A 20,563-nucleotide genomic window follows, 5' to 3' on the forward strand; every position below is an offset into this window, starting at 1 on the left:
AAATTACAATGTCTCCATCCAGGTGCCATGAAATTCTCCCACTGGGACTAATTCAAGCATAAGGGTTTCTCTCTTCTGACCTGTGTTAGTAAGCTGACAGATCTGCTTTTCTTTTGATATGAAAAATTCAGGAGATTGTGAAATAGGTCTGTAAAAAAACAGGGAGAGGATGCTGCAAAGGAAGATCAGAAAGGAGGCTGCAGGGTGTCAGAAATGAAGTTGGCAGATATTGGAGGGCTGGTTCTCGCTGGCAGTCCTTTTCCTTAAAATTTGTTATCTGTATATCTGTTCCAAAACTTACTTTTCTAGGTTACTGGCTTGTTTGTTCCTACATGAGCAATTAATGCCTTCCATGTTAAATTATAAAAATATTAACAAAGGCATTTTGTAATCTATGCTAAATGAATAATGGAAGAAATAGAGGATTTAAAAAATATCCTTTCACTTATAGCTTACTCTTTTCCCTTAGATGACTATTTAGACTATATCCTTCATCTAGAGTGTCCTACTTGCTACCTAGTGTTGTACAGAGTAGATGCTCACTTAGTACATGTAAACAAATGTTGATTCTGTACAAGCTTTATTCTTCCCTAATTTTGTCACTAACGTCCCATATTTTCTGGAACTAGCCCATAGCCTCATAGCATGGAGTGTAGGCCAATTTTCAGAGAGGGATGGAAGAGTGAGCTTATTTTTCCTAGAAAAAGCAGGCAAAATAATTTTCTCCTTTTGCCCTACAGATGAAACCGGATGGGTCCTTTTTATTTGGCAGCAAACTAGAAAGGAAACTAGTGGGAAATATCTTAAAGGAAAGAGGCAAAGGAGAGATTCACGGAGATAAAGAAATTGGATCCAAACAAACTGAGCCAATCCGAATTAAAATCTTTGAAGGAGGGTAAGGAAACATAAATGCAAATGTGAAACATAAATGCAAATGTAAAACATACGATATATAAGTCAAATGGTCCTGAATGTCTGCAGGGAAAAAATAGTATGGTTGGAATGGGAGCGTCAAGGAAATTTCTAATCACATTTCTGAAGTCTAGCTGGGTAATACGTAATGAGTTCATGGCTTTGCTTCCTTGACTTGATTTTAATGAAGATGTCACCGTTGTGTGTGGTTTAGGCCTCTGCCTTAAGTTTTCACACCTTTGATTTCATATGAAATCTACTAAATTAGCTGGCTCTTGAGGTCACTTAAATTTGTTCATTCTTTGGTATTTTTTATGAGCATCTCTCTGTGTTATTACTAGACATTTTTTTATCCCATGCTTACAAAAATGAAATCATGAAAACTCATATGTAATCCTAGCCACTAGTTAATTTGTGTTTTCTTTTTTTATTACCTAAACTGCACACTTGCATTGTCCTGTAAATACCCTCATTCTATTCCAGGATCCAAATTAGTTCTCATGTCTCCTTTGTCTCCTCTAGTCTGTGACAGTTTCCCTGGACTTAAGAATTTATGTTTAAATGTGAAATTCTGAGCCATTCGGAAATCAGATAATAAGGGTCAATCATTTTGTTCTGTATCTGTATCAGTAAAAAAAAAAAAATACACATATGTGTAATAATCTAGTTTTAGATTTTGGTAGAACTATATCTTCAATCCAGTCCCATGGAAAGAAAAGCTCAGAAGTGTCTATGCTTGTTTGCTTTTTTTTTTTTGTGGTACTGAGGATTGAACCCAAGACCTTTCCATTAGGCTACATCCCAGCTGTTCCCCGCATTTTGAAACAGGGTCTCACTAAGTCACACAGGCTGGGCTCAACATTGTGATTCTCCTTCTGCTTCCCAGAGTACTAAGACTACAGGTGTGCAGCACCAGACATAGCCCAGACTTGCTTTCAACTTAAAAATATTTAAAGCACATTAACTGTCTTTTTGGGATTTACATATTTTCATGAGCATGAATTTATTCCAATTATATTTGAAGAACAATATGATGCTATTTATTGAATCATAAAATGTCGAGTACTTAGGGAGGTGAAATGCTGTACCAGTTTTTCATGTAGTTTTACCAGTTTGGATGTCTCGTGCTTTCACCACTAAAACCACAGCTGAATGAAAACATGAAGCTTGTCTCAATATTTTCGGATATCCCTCGTCTTTTAACACAAACAAGAGAAATACAGATTTTATCTTTCCTCAGAAACTGAGAGGTCCCTGGGACTGAATCACCCCTCTTACATTCAGCAGCCTTCTTCAGAGCAGTGCACTTGTGCCTCTAGATTAGCGAGGCCTTCACGGTTACTGTATGCTTTGGGGACCCCATCTCCACTAACGAAGGACAGAAGTGAAAAAGCGTATGTGAACATTTTATTGTTTGTTTTGATGATCCAAAAGGATTATGCCCGTATTTCATTTCTCCTTCCCTTCTGGCCCCATGTTACGGGCTATATCCCAATCATTTCTTATTGTGTAAACCAGCATCTACCTGGTGGTGATCAGGCTGCATTCCAGGTGGATGTTCCCACCTCTTCTCTGTAGGTTGCACAATAATAAAGTCTCACCAGATTTTTAAGTATATATGTTCCTTATGTTAGCTAATCAATAGGTTTAATAATTTAGGTACATATATTTTTTCTTTATGTTTTCCAAAACCCATCTAATACCCTATCAAGTAGATTCATGGTGCCACAGAATTATGATATGGTAGAGATTTTATTTGTACAGGTTTTTCTAATATAGAGTATTGTTTATACAGAAGTTTACTGTATTTCATTCTGAAAATGAGTTAATCAGCTAACATATTGAGAATACATTATTTGGATATAAAATGTGTTTCTCATCAATTAGGATGGTGGGCTATAGTAAGCTTCAAGGATCTTTTCCTGCAGAAAATTAGCATTCTGCAAAAACTGTTTTACTGTATGTCCCTCAAACAGGTTCTTCTGGTTAGGGCCAGAGATAGTGAAAATGGAAGGTGAAGGGGACTTCACATGTCCAGGTTTTGTTCTACTTCATTACAAATGACAATGTGAGAGAGCTTTCAACTAAATATGAAGAATAAGTTGAAGTTGAAATTTCTTGTAAAAGGGAAAAAATTCAAAGGATAAAAAGACATGAACAATTGATTATTTGGACTTTCCACTCTATTTAACGCTCCCCTTGATTGGTATTGACTGAAAAGTAGCAAATACTAAGATCAGATAGCATCCAGAATGAAGATAGTACTTACATATATGTGGATGATGTTTTACTCTTAAATGTCCTTCAATAGATTGGACAATTTAAGTTGAACTTGTTGTATTTCCTGTGGTGTATAGCTAGGACAAAATAGGGAAATTTGCAGTCCTACTTGATTGTAAAAAGCTATGAATCTCATCCTTTCACACAAGTCCATGGTGAATAAGGCACTTTGCATGTCAGTTTACCTTTGGAAATAATGACCTCCTGAAAGGAAAATCTTGCCATGAGGACATTAGACCCATAATTCTAGCCTAGGTAGGATTTAAGAGATAGTGATGTTCACTGAATTATTTAGCAGAATCCTGCTATACCCTATGATACATCACGTGTCACTGTATCCTAAACAAAATAAGATGGTAGAGCATTGGGTAGGTTTTCTTTCCTTGATTATCAAAGGAAATATCTGAGACTTTGTTCATCTATCCATTTGATTAAACTGCGTGACCTCAGATATCCTTTCAAACCTCTCTATGAAATCCTTCTGGAAACAAATGCAGATTTTATTAAAAATAGAATGTCTAGTTTTCATTATGCAACAGTACCTACAAGAAACAGTTGAAATTCAGACTCCACATTAGCACAAATTCTGGATCCCTGGGAAGAGCAGATCAAATCTGCAGACAACAGTTGGTGAGCTGAGCTGAGTCTGTGTAAAGCAGAAATTTCTGAGGCACTCTCGTTCCAGGATTGTAAAAATAGGGTAGAAACTTGCAATGAGGAATTCTATTATCAGCTATACTTATTTTAGCAAATGTAGAAGGGTATGTGCCCATGATTCTAATATGTTAGTATGCTTTTTGGCTGTCCCTTGATTGGAAACAACACTAGAATCCCAAAGAAGTCAGGAACAGGTTAGGTTGTAGCTCTTTGTGACTTAGGTAAGCTTGTTAGACCATCTTCACCCTAAGTCTGTCAATCTACGCTGAATAGCAGAGCCACCTCCATTTTGAATTCCATGTAGAACTACATTTGGTTTAGAGCATCAGTTGTTATTTAGCTCTTCCAGGGATTTACTGTGCAAATTTCACAGGCTTATTGAATAATTGTTTGCAAAACACCCTCAGAAAAACTTGCCATGCAAATGATTAATTTTTGGGCCGGTATATAACATGCTAAGAGTATTTGAAAACACAGTGAATGGGCTCTCCCTTTTGTAAACAGGTATAAATCAAATGAAGATTATGTATATGTCAGAGGACGTGGACGTGGAAAGTATATTTGTGAAGAATGTGGAATTCGGTGTAAGAAGCCAAGCATGCTCAAAAAACACATACGCACTCACACTGATGTTCGGCCTTATGTATGCAAGTTATGTAACTTTGCCTTCAAAACGAAAGGTACGTGTCTGATTTTTTTTTTTTTTTTTGAGAGGGAAACTACTTTTCTTATGGCTGTGGAAGATTCTGAATACTATTTTGTAACATCAACACTTGGATGGTTTTTTTGTGAAAATATGACTCTATGAAACATACTTTCTCCCTGGTGTCAGTGATCAAAGGATGTATATGAGACTGAGAGGCTCCTTTTATGACCAATTAAGAGCTATAGACTTAGGCCCAGGCTGCTTGTCTCCAAAGGAAGTGGCTAAGAATTGCCCGGATAGCTATTACTTCATGTTGGAAATGTTATGCGGTCTGGATAATATTTGAACCAGTATTGAAATTCTGCAGGGACACAATACATGCAGTGGCGATCGAAAAGCAAAGCTGCAGCTTGGAAGAAAACATGTGCCCATGGTCAGTTTCAAGATTATAAATAATGTAGAGATCCACAGACTCCCAGGTGGGCCCCTCCATCCTCAGTTGCATTAATTATGCATAGAAATTTGATAGCTTCTTTTCTGTGTATTTATCAGCACAGAGACAACTTCCTACCCTAGGCCACAACTGTTAATCTCGTAGAACGAGGACTTGCCTTGAAGTGATATTTATCATTAGAAAAAAATGTTTGGTAGGTAGATTATATTTTTCTATAAGTCTACCTGCTAAAAACCAGTAGAAAGTCACTTGAGTCATGAAAATGGTCATAAACCCAGTGTTCTCAAAATACAGACAACCATAAATGAGGGGTTGACTTTTGTATCCAGAAATACATTTTATATTAGAGCTAAGAGATACTGTAGACACCCTATCACCAACTTCACATCATTCCCAATGTCTTAATTTTAAATTTGCATACCAAGTAATCTGCTGCAATACTCAGATTTGTCTCCTATAAAATAAAATACTGTGTGGTCTGGAAAAGCATGCCTATTTTCTTTTGTTGCTCCAAATTCTGAATTGTATTGGTTTGACAGGGTGTAGATATATAGACTTTCCACAAATCTGTTTCTTCTTTATTAAAAAAAGTACTTACATAACAGATATGCCTCCTTTGAAGCCAAAAAAGGGAGAGGGAGTATTCATTTGCACTTCAAAAGAAAAAAACCAGAAGGTCCTCTAAATACCATCCACCTTTGCATAATGAAGCCTTTTATGTAGAAATTTCCTTAGAGATTTTCAAGAGATAAGAAAATAAAGACTTTGATTTTAGTACACGGTGCAAACTCACTGGTCATTACAAAGGATATGTCTTCACTGAGCATGTGAATTTGCTGCCAGTAAATTGTGTCCAAAACCAGATGAAGAGATGAGACATTTCTAGATATTAAAAAAAAAAATCAAGTTAAATCTGGCTCTGAACCCTCATCCTGGAATTCTAGCAGGAATAATTTATGTTTGGTCCTTAAGGGAATTTCTTTATCACCCTTTGGGGAGAGTAAAGCGTGCTGGGAAACTCCGTCAGTCTTCACCTCTAGCCGAAAAGCTTGTTTTCTGAGCCCACATCATGGAGCAAACACGGATGTGGTGCCCTCGCAGAATCATCCCTTCTTGCCTGTCCCACTCCCTGTTGCTCTTTCTCTCTCCCTGTCCTAATCTGCTACTTCAGAAGCTCAAGATTTCAGCACAGTCAAGCCAGGGTTTGCCTACCTTGGACAAAACTGCTTCCTTGGAATGGATGGAGATAAAAACACAGGAAAAGAAACACATACTGAAATCTAAATATAGTCATCCTTTGGCATCTGTAGAGTTCCTTCCAGGATACCCCTAGACACCAAAATCCGAGCATGCTCAATCCCTTCTATAAAATCTGTTGCATTTGTATAAAACTCTGGTACATCCTCTTGTGTACTATTTAATCATGTCTAGCTTAATTGTAATACCTAGTGCAATGTAAATTGTTGTTCTGTTCTATTATTTAGGGAGTAACGACAAGAATAAAATCTGTACACATTCAGTATAGACATGATTTTGTTATTTAAATATTTCTGATGTTCAGGTGGTTAATCCCACAGATGTTGAACCCATGGGTACAGAGACAGACGGTAAATGATCTTCCCATACTTAGAATTCACACCTGTAAACATATGTGGTGTACTTGCACCCTGGCAGATCACGTGATTTCCATTGTTGTCTAGATTTAAGAATTGATATATCTATCACATTTTTGAATTCCTTAAAAATTATAGGTATAATGTTTGATAAATAGAGCTTTGGGGGCCTGCAAATATTTCTGTTCAGAGGTATCAAAGTAGCACATAAAACTCATACACACATAAGCAGTAAATAAATGAGTAATACAAGTGAGATAATAGACAGCAGTATACATGTGCATGAATGGCTTACCAGGAGACCGAGGAACCAGGGCAGTGGGAAGGAGCTGGAAGGAGGCTTTACTCCCACTTTGGTGAAAATGGCCTTATTATTATCTTATTTTCTATGGCCTTTTGATAGTGCTTGAGCAATGTATTAATAAATGCTTTATTTATTTTTAAGTTTATTGGTACAATTTAGATATACACAATGATCACATTCATCATAGGGAGTTTGTACCTACACGTGATATATCTTGTCTCCTGTTTTTTTCCTAGTTGTCTCTCATCTCTTCAACTCCTCTTCCTCTCCTCATTTATGAAGCTTTGTTTCCATTTTATCCTGTTTTTATCATTTTTCCCTTCCTTCCTTTCCCCCTCATCCCTCCTTAATTTCCCTTACTTTTAAATCATTTCTTCCTACTTCACTATACCTGTTATACACTTTGGTCCTTATTTACCCTCTCAGTTTCTCACACCAAAGGAGTGATGGGATATTTATACAGGTGTGCCCAATTTATTTCACTTAAGAGTATGACTGAAAGTGCATCCATTTATCTAGGAATGTCTTATTTATACTTCTTTATGGCTAAGTAGTACTCCATTATATAAATAACCACATCTTTTTTAACCATTTCTTGGTTGATGGGCATTTGAATTGTTTCCAAGATTTAGCTATTAAAAACTGCTGCTGTAAACATGGGTGTTCATATATAGCTGTGGCCTGATGTTTTTACTTCTTCCAGGAAGATACTGAGAAGGGGTCAAATGGGCCCTCTAATCCTAGTTTTTTGAGGAATCTCTACATTGATTTCCACAATGGTTGTACCACTCTGTATTCCTACCAACAGTGGAGAAGCATTCCTCTTTCCCCACAGCCCCACCAGCATTTGTTATTAGTTGATTTCTCAATAATTGCCATTGTTTCTGAAGTGAGATGGAATCTCAGCAGTGTTTTAACTTGCATTTCACGAATGTCCAGTGATATTGAACATTTTTTCATATATTTATTTGCTGTTTGTATTTCTTCCTATGAAAAGTGTGTATTCATCTCAGATTCCCATTTTTGAAGCTAAAGTTCATAGATTAGCAAAAACAATCCTAGGCAACAAAGGCAAAGCAGAGGGCATCACAATTCCTGAGTTGAAATGATACTACAAAGCCACTGTGACAAAAACAGCTTGGTACTGGTAAAAAAAAAATAGACCTAAGGGTCAGTGGGGCAGATTAGTAGATGCAGAAACAACTCCGAAAACAGTGAGACACTTTATCTTTGACAAAGGAGCCAAACACATTCACTGGCGGAAAGATACCCTCTTTAATAAATGGTGTTGGGAAAACTGGCTTTCTACATGCCGAAGACTAAACCTAGACCCATGTCTCTCACCATGCACTAAACTATAATCAAAATGGATCACAGATCTAAATATTAAAACAGAAACATTAAATCTGCTGCAAGAGAATAGGTAAAACACATGCAGACATACGTGTAGACAAAGATTTCACCAACAAAACCCCAGTGACACAGGAAATACACAGAGTCAACAGCCTGGATCTCATTCTTTTAAAAAGCTTTCACACAGCAAAAGAGATTACCAACAGAGTGGAAAGCTTTATTTTTAAGAGCAGGATTCCTGAAATCTAACTGGAAACTCAGCTTGCTGAGACAGTCTGTACCCCTTGTAAGGATATTTAGTTTACTATTAATATATGAAGCCACAATTTTAGGCTGGGATACTGGGTTATGGGTGATTGGATCAATGATCTGAACATTTCTCATATTCCATATAGTAATTATGTAAATCTATAGGTATAGATATATATGTACACATACAGATATAAATATAATTGTGTAAATCGTTATTGTTATAACATATTTGACAAGAAAACTTCCCTTTTCCTTAGAATGATAAAAGTCTCAAGATAAATACAAAGGGAATATGATTGCTCCAGAATTTTAGAAACTACAGTCAGACACTTTGCTAAGATAGATCAGACACATAGATGCCAAATACTGGGACTAGTAGTGACAAAGTTGACTCTCACATTGGTTTGTATATTTTTTTCTTCTGACCAGTGGGTATCCTTGGAGTTTATACCTGATCCACAACAAGGCCTGGGCTCCATTGGGTGCTGAGAATATTTCACTCTGAAATTTCTCCCAATTGTGTGAGCCAACTTGTGCTGCTGTATTTTCGGGGAGCTCTGAGAGGCTGGCCCTTTTGATAAATAGCGGATCCCTTCTTGGGCAGAAATGCCTGGGATCGCCAGTCCTACTACTCTTGAAAAGATGTGACCCTGTGATTCCACACATCGTTAAGATAAGGAATATCTGAGAGGGGGGCAAAGCTCTCAGGGACTGATGTCTTCAAAAATCAGATTATTCTTAAGACTGAAGCAGAAGGTCAGAGATGAAACAAACCTATGTTACCCAGATTAGTTCATTTAACGTTGTATATATTCATCACATTTGATAACTATCGGCACTGTGGCTTTTTCTAGGAAATTTAACAAAACATATGAAATCTAAAGCACACATGAAAAAATGCCTGGAGTTGGGAGTCTCAATGACATCAGTGGATGACACAGAAACCGAGGAAACAGGTAAATGTATCTTAGTAGACTGACTTCTTCACGGTGCTCCCAAGAGCTCTGCGACCCGATTGGTAGAGTAAGTTTGCTAGTTTTAGAAAACTGATTATATTTTATTTCATTGAGTATTCAGTATAGAAAGCAAATCGGATACACTGAATCACCTAGGGAATAAAAGCATTTCAGTTGTGACTTTAGGGACAAAAGACCATAGAGTAAAAATACGTCTACTTAGAACCATGAAGGATATATAATTGCACTTGATTTTGATAGTGATTTAAGTGTTATGAAAATTTGTAGGAATTTGAAAAGCATTTTAAGGTGTCACTATTAAGAGGAAGTATATTAGAAAAATTCATGTCAGAACCTGGAGACACAGATGGCTGTTTTTCTTTTCTGTCTAGTAGCAGAGGCACCAACATTATCCATACTCATTCGTAAAGGGTTTTCTGTGAGTAGTGTGGTGTCTTGAGATATAAAGCCCTACCATGGAGTCCGTATTGTAGGCTGAGGATGAAACCAAACAGATACACAAAGAGAGCAGAACCAATGCAAGATTGAGTGGTAGGACTTGGGAGACATAACTCTTTCTGGGGGTCAGAGGGTTAAGGAAAGCTTTTGAGAAGAGGTAGAGACTCAGTAAGCTCCTAACCTTGACTTTTGTGTCTTGATCTCTGTGACCTTTGTTTAATCGTATCAGAAAACATGGAAGATTTGCACAAAACGGCTGAAAAGCATAGCATGTCCAGCATTTCAACTGATCATCAGTTCTCAGATGCTGAGGAATCAGATGGTGAGGATGGAGATGATAATGATGATGACGATGATGATGATGACGACTTTGATGACCAGGGAGATCTGACACCGAAAACAAGGTCACGAAGCACCAGTCCTCAGCCTCCTAGATTCTCTTCATTGCCCGTGAACGTTGGCGCTGTCCCCCATGGAGTCCCTTCAGACAGTTCCCTGGGACACTCCTCATTGATCAGCTACTTGGTTACTTTGCCGAGCATTCAGGTTACTCAGCTGATGACCCCCAGTGACTCGTGTGAAGATACGCAGATGACAGAATATCAGAGGCTCTTCCAGAGCAAAAGCACAGACTCGGAACCAGACAAAGACAGGTTAGACATACCAAGTGGCATGGATGAGGAGGGCATGCTGTCTTCAGAGCCAAGCTCTTCCCCGAGGGACTTCTCCCCCTCCAGCCGCCATTCCTCACCAGGATATGATTCATCCCCCTGTAGAGATAATTCACCAAAGAGGTATCTGATACCCAAAAGAGATTTGTCACCCAGGAGACATTTATCACCTAGGAGAGAACTGTCACCCATGAGACATCTGTCACCCAGAAAGGAAGCTGCGTTGAGAAGAGAGATGTCCCAAAGAGATGTTTCCCCAAGAAGACACTTGTCCCCAAGGAGGCCGTTGTCTCCCGGGAAGGACATCGCTGTGAGAAGAGACCTTTCTCCAAGAAGAGAGAAAAGATACATGACCACCATACGAACGCCATCTCCCAGAAGGGCTTTATATCCTAACCCACCATTTTCCATGGGGCAGTATTTGCAAGCAGAGCCAATCGTACTGGGGCCTCCTGTAAGTATAACTTCCTTCTCTTCCTGCTATGTAAGTTGCAGCACATTGGAGCCTCCCCATATCATGCTAGTAGCATCCATTATAACATGGCTGTCTGTCTCAAGAAGGTGCTACTGTCGCATGCTACAGTCAGTGGTGTGGCTGTGGCATTGCTCCAATCGCGTTACTGCGTCAGAGCAGTAGTGCATTCCCGCTTGTAACAGGTGAGTCTTCTGGAGACTCAAAACTTAACTCATTACAGACCTGAGCTGAAACCTTTGTGTGAACAAAGGAAAGTGAAGTGTGTGGAAGGGCAGGACTGCGTAGACACTGATCGGGACGGTGATAGGTACTCCTCACACAGGAAGACCGAGTCCATACTTTCCTTCAGCACACTCAGTACCTTGCTCAGAGCGAGTGCACATGTCAAACGTCAGGGGCCAGTGAGCAGAGAGCAATATACTCAGTGTGTTTAGAAATCAAAGATTCTGCTTTTTGTATCATCGTCATCACTACTGGGTGTACTTGCTGACAGAAAATGCGGTCCCAAGAGAATGGGAAGGCAGGAGAGCGGAGGGCAAGTGCGCAGAGGTTCCTACCACCTGCCTTCATGTAACGGGAGATAGTGGCGGATCAGGCACGGACTGCATTTAGGCAGCAGGTTTAGCACGAATGCGTAGAAAAGGCCTCTCCTGTGTGTGCCGTGGCACAGCAGCAGCCTGGGATTCTAAAAAGTGAACGTGATGGAGCACTTAGCACAGACAGAGGCAAGGAGCCTTTGGAACATGCTTTTCATATGTTTTCCGTGTCAGTCGCTGCTCTTTGAGGCGCCATCTTTGCTCTGCCTCTGTCCTGTGTACCAGCACCATCCTCCCCAAGCAGTGGACACGTAGCCATTCCTAGCTCCATTTTCTCCCATTGCGCTGGTCAGATCCCTCCCCTCCCTTACTCCTGCCCCGAATCATAAGCTTGTGTAGTCAGTTTTACACTCGAAGAGAGCTCCTTCCTGGACCGCCTTCCTTTCCCCAGTACCCTCTTCTCACAAGCTTGGTACTGACTTCACCTTGAGTGCAGGAATCCCACAGACATGCACAGCAATCCAGTCAGTTACTTGCCAAGCTAATAAATAAGCGAGCTAACAAGAAGGGATGCAGGTTTTTGCATAGTAGGAAAGAGGGATCTTCCACAGTTGATGCATCTCGCATTGTGGGCAGCAGGTCTAGGTGATGTCTAGTGCTTTTTCTGATGGAGACCAGTGATGCTGGCAGGGTGTGTTGGAGCAGCTTCACCCTGGTATTTTTGCCATCCTGTGCTGGCACTGCTTAAGCGGGTACCCTGTGGCCTGCGTGATTTGGTGGAGTACATTCAGCCCACTGCAATCAAAGAGAGCAAGTTATAAGTGCAAAGATGCTGTTAGAGCAAAAGTGTAGCAGTCCACAGTCAACTTGGGCAAAGGAATCGAAGGAGTAGACTGAAGGAATTTGTCTAATTATTGGATGTATGATTAGAAATTGTGGGAAAAAATGGTTTTATTAGTTGCTGTGTTTGCAGTAGTGTTTTTTGTCAATATTTCTTTGTTTTGTTTCATGTTGTTTTTAATATACCACCTTATCTGTACAGTGTGGGATAAAATACCAGCTCATATATAGAGTGATGTAAAATACCAGCTCGTTTGTTGAGTAGTTGTTAAACTTTACCACTGATGAAGCTTTTTGACTCAATGACCCCATTTAATCCTTTTTTAAAATTAATTTTATTGGTACACTTTAGATATTCGTAACAATCTCATTCACCATAGCGAATTTGTGCCTGTATGTAGTATATCTTGATTCTTCTTTTCCTGCAATCCCCTCCCCTCCTGTAAGCCCCCTTCCCTTCCTTATTTACAAAAGCTTTGTTTCCATTTTTCCCTTCTATTCTCTCCCTTTACACACGCTTGTTCCCCTTTCCATTTGAACATTTTCTTCTTTTTCCCCCACTGTTACACATTTTGGTCCTTCTTTACCCTTTTGGTTTCTCACACCAGAGAAACTGTGATATTTAAACGTATGTGTCCAATTTATTTCACTTAAGAGTATGGTCTCATGTTCCATCCATTTACCTAGATGGCTTCAAGTTTATCCTTCTTTATGGAAGAGTAGTACTTCATTGTACAAAAAGAGAAAGTACAGTTTGCTACTGTTTTCATGATGAGGGAACAGACCTGGAAATTTTCCATCAAACAGGGGCAGCGGTCCCAAGCACTTCCTATTCTATGCTGCCTCCATACCCTTCTGAGGGGCAGGGCAAGATTTTCATCTTTCTGTGATGTGTGAACAAGATTTTGAGGTCAGAGCCAACAAGATGTGACAATGTTCTGCAAGGTGTTTCTCCTGCTTGCTGTGATAGTTGAAGGCTCCACTCTCTCTAATAATGTACAAAAATACCAAATTAGAATAATACTAAAGTAATCCTTTTTGATAGAAATTTGATAGCAATACTTTGTCCTTTTGCTTAGCATTTCTGGAGGGCCCATGAGGTGGTAAGTGTGATGTGAAGGAGCCCAGTGTGACATACTGATGGTCTGCCTTAGTCTGGATTCACTGCCTCAGAGAGCAGGTTTAGAGAAGAAGTGTGTCCTGAGAACTCCTACCACACTGCCATTTCTGCGCTGAAGACCTCTGGTTAGTTTTAATTTTAAGGCAGAATAAAATAGAATTAAAAGGAAAGGTTTTTTCTTTTATTTTAAAAATTAAACTAACAAAACAACAATGAAGACAAAATCAAAAAAACACAAAAACAATACATGACCTCAAAACAAAATGATAGAAATTAACAGTGGTTTCTACATTACATACTGTCATCTCCAATGAAGTTGCTCAGTCCACCAGACATAAGAATGTAAGATTGATCAAACAATCAAGGACAGTAACAAGTAATAAAAAAAAAAAAAAAACATTGGAAATGATGCAGAGGTTCACCATACAATATGGTAGGAGTTCAACAATGGTTCTTGTACTGCATATTGTTGTTTTCAGATCAGTCATTCTGATTACCAGATTCAAGCGTACAAAACTGGTCAAGAAAAAAGAAAATTTTAAGCATGGACTATTCCTTTCAATAAACCACAGACATCAGCAATACACCTATTCCAGCCATCCTTATATATACATATAAATTTTGTTTTTCATTTAAAAAAATGAAAATAACAAAAACAAATACATAAACAAAACAGCATAGACAACAATAAAAATGGTACAGAATTTCAAAACACAGTGATAGGATATTAACAGTGGTTGTTATATTACATAATGTCGTCTTCCAAATGGTTGCACATATAACCAGATATAGGCATGCAAGACTGATCAAACAATTACACATTAACAGTTCTTTTCAATAAACCAACAGATATTAGTAGTACAATTATCCTAGCTGTCCTGTGTGTACATATACATATTTTTCCCCTCGTCCTTCTTTCTTTATCCTCTCCCCTCCTTCATCCCAGTTGCTCCTTCCTATTTGAGAGGTTTCTTTTCCCTTTCACAATATCTATTGTACCTTTCAGATTTTATTTACTCTTTCAGGTTCTTGTAGTAGAGAGGAAATCCAGTGTTTACACATGTGAATCTGGTTTATTTCGCTAATGAGTAAGGTCTCTAGCTGCATCCATTTACCTATAAAAGCCTCTAGTTTATCTTTCTTTACAGCTGAGTAATACTCCATTGCATAAAAATACCACATCTTTTTTTATCAATTTGTCAGTTGATGGACATTTGGGTTGTTTCCAAGATTTAGCTATTACAAATTGCGCTGGAAAGATTCTTTTATTCCTTCATTCATACAATATTTTTCAGGATCTTCACATAGCTTGGAGATGAAGATGAAATAATGTTATGGTTTCTGGCCTTTTTTTAAAAAAGTCAATATACCTGAGTTTCCCTTTCCATTGTCAAAATTGTAGGAGATTCATACCAAAAAGAAAAAGGAAGACACATCTGTGTTCTCCGTGTGTAGACTAAACACTGTGCCAAGTGAAATCCTCACCATTCAGTCTCTCTCTTGGTGTCTGTGTGTTCTTGGGATGGCACCTCCCTTCTGGGCTAGCGTCCATAAGTTTATCTGGCAGCCGCAGGGCCAGGCTGTATAGAGTCTTGTGCTTGGAAGAACATTATACCTTTCAGCTGTAAGGAATGTAGTGGGCTGACAAGACAGGTTTTGAACCAAGGCCACTTCCTCCCTGCAGTCCCCAGCCAGTGACTGAGCTCAGAGGAGTCACCTGTCCCTGTTGCTTGTGCACACGGCTCTTCTGCTCCCCACTGTCCCGCAAGGAAGCACTTGTTCTCCTACCTCCTTATGGGGCTTCCAGAGGACCCTATGGATATCCTATTGAAAAGATGAGAGGGAAATTTATAGGTGCACAGGGTACATCTCTGTATAAAGATGTATGTAGCATGTTCATACAAGATGTATGCTCCTACACACATGTGCGTATAGGCATAGCATAATCTACACTTGAATTCAGCATTCATTTGTCCATAGCAAGGGTTTTTTTTGCTGAGATTTAAGTAAGATTAGGGTTTGTCCATGACATTATGATAAGACTCAAATTATGAAGCAATATGATTGGCTAATGGAGTAAAAACAAATGTAGAGAAAACTTATTTTTAATCTGATTTGGAATGTAGAATGGGAAGAAGCAGGACATACGGGCTGATATGAGGAGTGGTGCAAATTCTACTTCCGTACTTATGTGGTGGGCATCCTTACGTTGCTGGTCAGTGAAGATCTGAATTTGAAAACTTTATTAACAAGCTTTTACTGTATTTACAACATAACATATTAAATGTGTTGTAGTTGTATAGGAAACTTCTTCACTCTCTTTGTCAGCCTGGAGTCAGGGATCTTAAGTCACTACCTGGTGACTTCTGCCTGCCCCTTCCGTGGTTCCCCGACAGATCCATATTCTGATGAGGTGGTTGCCATGGATATCACAAAATAGCAGCCAAAAGTAAAATGGAAAAATAACCAAGCCACATTTCATTTTCAGCTTTAAATCTGTGATAACTGTGATTCAAAGAAATTTTATTTCATTATCTTCAAAGATTGTTGCTGTAGGTGTTAGAATTCTTCCACCTTAACTGGTGTTTGATGAAGGAGACATACCAGAAGGGTTGTGTGTGTACAGCTTTTGTTTTTAAAAAAGATGATTCTTGTACTATAAAATTCCCACCTTTCCTAGTTTCTGAGGTCCTGGTGATTACAGGGTTGGTGACTGCATTGTTTCACCTGCGCTTCTAGAAGAAATCATTTGTTTCTGGCTTGAATAAGACATAACCCAGAGCAGGGTAAATGCCAAGTGTGGCACAGAGAAGCAGACATAATGCATAATTTATAGTTTTCAAGCCTGCCTCACAATCTGAATAGAACTGGCTATGTCCTTATGGTGTAGAGCATACCTTAAGTTTCAGAACTGAAGCATTTTTGAAGTGAATTAGAACATTTTTTTTCTCTCTGCTGGATCACTACCGTACATGACTGCTTTGTGTCTATCTTACATTCTTAAAATAAGAAAACAGTGGAATCCTTTTTAAATGACAGTCCATTAATAGAATGAATCGCAGTAGTTCAAATCTGCTAATCTCCTTAAAATCTGAGAGTTGACAATCTGAGCTGTACTTTGCCACATAAACCAATATAGAAAATAAAGCATTCATTCTCAGGAGGGAGACCATGAAATCTGCAACTCTGGCCTCCAGTTTTAAATATCCTTGATTCATTAATTCCCAAGAGGATAATTAAAAGAAAATAATAATGTCAACTGAAGAATTAGAATGCAGTTATCTTAGACTACATTACTGTTCGAAATATTTAATGTTAACTACTACTCAGATGGTAGTTTCCCTACAAAAGCTATCACTGATGTAATGTGATAGTCTCGATGTGTGATTTGATCAAGAAGCTGGTCTTCAGTATTGAACATCTCTTTCCTGAGCAGGAACCAACTCCTTCAGACCAGTGTCTCACATACTAGGAACCAGTCTGTGGGTCCTACCACCAGCTTGCCACCCTTTTATTTTTTTTTATTTTTTTGGTTTTTCTCCGGTACCGGGAACCGAACTCACGACCTTGCGCTTGCCAGGCAGGCACTTTGCCACTGAGCTAAATCCCCAGCCCCACACCCTTTCTTTTAAAAAATACTTTTTTTAAACCAATTTTTCAAGCTTTTTTATTCCAAGTATACCCATCGACCATTAGGAAAAATCTTAAAACTCAGCACAATGTATAAATAGATGATAACCTTTTTATTCATTTTTGAGTTTAAAATTCTTATTACTGGGGTTTATTAGTGTGTTGTTTTTTTCTTGGTAAACCTTTTCTGGTGATTATTCATTATTTTCTTTTCACTGTTGAGGAAAACAGAACCGAAACATGTTTCTGTACCATGTGGAAAGTGCACGGAATGCTTTACCGCCTTGTTGATTAAAAAATCAAAGTAACTTTTCATAGGCCATCACCTGCAATCACGGATTAGAAACGACAACCGAGGAGTCACTTTTGTTTTGAGGCAGGAAAGGGGATGAAGGGTTCAGTAGCAAATCCTGCCTAAGTAGTGAGCTGCGTGAGTGTGTGTGTGTGAAATAGCTCGACCTAGGAGTGGAGAGTGATGGGTTCTGACTTTTGTACTCTTTGTTTTCCTTTGCAGAATTTAAGAAGAGGATTACCTCAGGTTCCTTATTTCAGTCTCTATGGAGACCAAGAAGGTGCTTATGGACATCAAGGCTCCAGCCTTTTCCCTGAGGGTCCTAATGACCATGTCTTCAGTCATCTTCCACTCCACTCTCAGCAGCAAGTGCGAGCTCCTATCCCCATGGTGCCAGTTGGTGGGATCCAAATGGTTCACTCTGTGCCGCCGGCCCTTTCCGGCTTACATCCTCCAGCCACATCGCCTCTGCCGGTGGAGAGCTCTGTGGAGAAGAAAGGGGCGCCCAGGGAGTTCTTCGGGAAGGATCCCTATGCTCTTCCTAGGCAGCACGAGAAACGACCGCCTCCCATTCTGCAGTCATCTGGTCTACCTAGCACTCCCTCCTCGCCTCGGCTCTTGATGAAACAGAGCACTTCCGAAGACAGCCTCAATGCAACAGAGAGGGAACAGGAGGAGAATATACAGACTTGCACAAAAGCCATTGCCTCTCTTCGGATTGCCACAGAAGAGGCGGCTCTGCTTGGAGCCGATCAGCCAGCACGGGGGCAGGAGCCCCCCGCAAAACCCTTGGAAAGTGCACATGTTAGCATTAGACACTTTAGTGGGCCTGAGCCAGCTCAGCCCTGTACCTCAGCTGCCCACCCTGACTTGCATGATGGTGAAAAGGACAATTTTGGTACAGCACAGACTGCATTAACTCACTCCACATTTTACAGCAAGAGTCACGTGGATGAGAAACAGTCGGACTTTCACGGCAGCAAGGAACTATCTTTAAGCACAGAGGAAAGCAACGAATCTTCATTGGAAAAGAGTCAATTACATTGATCTGCGATGCATGGAGACTTTCATTTCCACATTTCCCCCTTTTTTGTTTTTGTTTTTCTGGAAATAGAGGTAATCAAGTTTATAGTATGCCTGTCCTAAGTTACGGTAGTTTGCTCTTATATATACTTTTGTTACTTCAAAAGAATTAGGTAAATTAACAAGTCATCATGAGCCTGACCAAAACAAAAATTTGAAATTAACCTATTGGGTCTGGTACTTTTAAAATTGTACAGATGTTTGTGCCTTTCCTTTACTTTGCTTATATTCTTATAAGCATTTTTTAGCAGTAATCTGTACATATTTTAGAATTTGTGTATCTGCTTTGTAATAAATGTAATTTCTTTCCTTTTTTGGACACTTGGATCTAAATGATGTAAAGCAAAACAGCATCAATATATATGTGAGGTTGCACTAAAACATATTTTTATATGATAAAAACTGAACAGCTTTTATGTACAGCTCTGATTCTGTAATACTAATATTTATTTACTTTGTTTCATAAATTGTACATTTTTTCTTAATGTTGTGGATTGCTTTTCTATGTGAAGCATGGGATTTACTGTTGCATAACTAGAACAAAAGTGTACATTGTAAACAAGATATTTAAATTAGAGTATCTTATTCTGCACTTATGCATTAGTTACAAAAGATAAAGGATGTATCAGTCAGTTCTTAACTCTTGTAAATTTTTTTGTCTCTTGTTTGCCGGATTGACTATAACTTAAGAGCTGATTGTGATTTTAAACTGATAGTACCGTAAAGCATTAAAGTAAACAATGTGCTATTGTGAGTTTTTTCAAAGCTTTATAAATCAGTTATAAATAATATTAAAAGTATTTGGTCTTATGTGAACATGTTGATCTATATACTCATCTAAAAATATGGGAAAACATTCCGCCCCATGTAAATATGTACAAGTGCATCACTGGTACAGTTTTATGTAACTCAGTTGGACACTAGGTTGCCACAGACCTATGCTAGGGTGTCTTTCAAACTTAAAGTGACAAAGAACATGGGACTATAGAGCTTGGTTATCGGCCGGCCCGGTGGCTTGGCAGGCAGTGCTGTGCGCTGCCCATAGAGAAGACCTGGGCTTAGAAATCTCCTTAGTTCTTGCTGCACAGGACAGTGAGTGGAGCTAAGGCTACGTGGAGGGGTCATGCTTGGACTCTGAGGACTGGGTGTGGAAGTGGAGAAGAGGGCTGGAGACCTGCTCCCAGCTCTTTCCGGGAGCCTGTCCGCAAGGTAACGGGGTTAACATCAGCACCAGGGGAAGTCACCTTACCCTTTTGGATAGGAGGAGCGTCATGCTCCTAGCTATCTCGGGGGAAAGGAGAAGAGGAGCTTTTAAGAGAAAAGAAAGTGTGGGAGGAGGAAGTCCTTTATATACAACATTCAGAATGGCTTTGGATTAGTGTTGAAGACAGGAAGAGTCTTGGTAGGTCCGGAAGAGCAGAGCAGAGGGAGGGGACACAGCAACATGTGCACGTACACGCACGTGTGTGCACACACTCAACTGGGTTATCTTTGTGCTATATAGTGGATTATAATTCTGTGAAACCAAGTTTGTATATTGAATTACATTAAGGAGTGTTCTTTAAAAAGAGAAATAAATGTACAATTACATGCTTGAGGTGTCTAGTTCTTACGTGTTGGTTTATATATCAATTTCCCATTTTTTTCTAAAAGAACTTTGATGCTGCCAGAAGGCCATCTGTGCATGTAGTGCTAGGCAGTGCCCACCTTGAGTCATGCCGAGTGTGAAAGCTTTCGACAAGAGAGAAGATAGCCATCGGCTCCCAGAGGTCATCTCATGAGAACAGACAGTTGTACTAAAGTGTAGACCCTAGAAATGGATTCATCCCCACCTAAGCCTTGAGCATGGGCAGCATGTATTGTGTCTGTAAAGAGTCATGAATAAAACGAATTCTCATTTTCCTTCTGTCTTTCTGTCAGTATGCAGACATCTGAAATTCCACTGGGAAACTTCTTTACTTTTGCTGAGATGCCTGAAGCCAGACACCAATTGAAACATACCATGAACTATCCACAAATCATAGTTCCTT

At 39.3% G+C, this 20,563-nt stretch overlaps 1 protein-coding gene across 1 annotated transcript in view; it reads left to right on the forward strand.

The window, feature by feature from the left end:
* Window positions 1–20,128, forward strand: part of Hivep2 (human immunodeficiency virus type I enhancer binding protein 2) — a 181,010-nt gene extending 160,882 nt beyond the window's left edge. The window contains exons 6-10 of the mRNA XM_005389252.2: window positions 741–895; window positions 4,354–4,529; window positions 9,326–9,427; window positions 10,116–11,011; window positions 17,673–20,128. Coding sequence (XP_005389309.1) covers window positions 741–895; window positions 4,354–4,529; window positions 9,326–9,427; window positions 10,116–11,011; window positions 17,673–18,497 — 2,154 coding nt within the window. The 3' untranslated portion in view covers window positions 18,498–20,128. The remainder of the gene's footprint in view (window positions 1–740; window positions 896–4,353; window positions 4,530–9,325; window positions 9,428–10,115; window positions 11,012–17,672) is intronic.
* The last annotated feature ends 435 nt before the right edge of the window (window positions 20,129–20,563 follow it).

This window comes from Chinchilla lanigera, unplaced genomic scaffold, assembly GCF_000276665.1.
Source record: "Chinchilla lanigera isolate Chin_1 unplaced genomic scaffold, ChiLan1.0 scaffold00035, whole genome shotgun sequence".
NCBI lineage: Eukaryota > Metazoa > Chordata > Mammalia > Rodentia > Chinchillidae > Chinchilla > Chinchilla lanigera.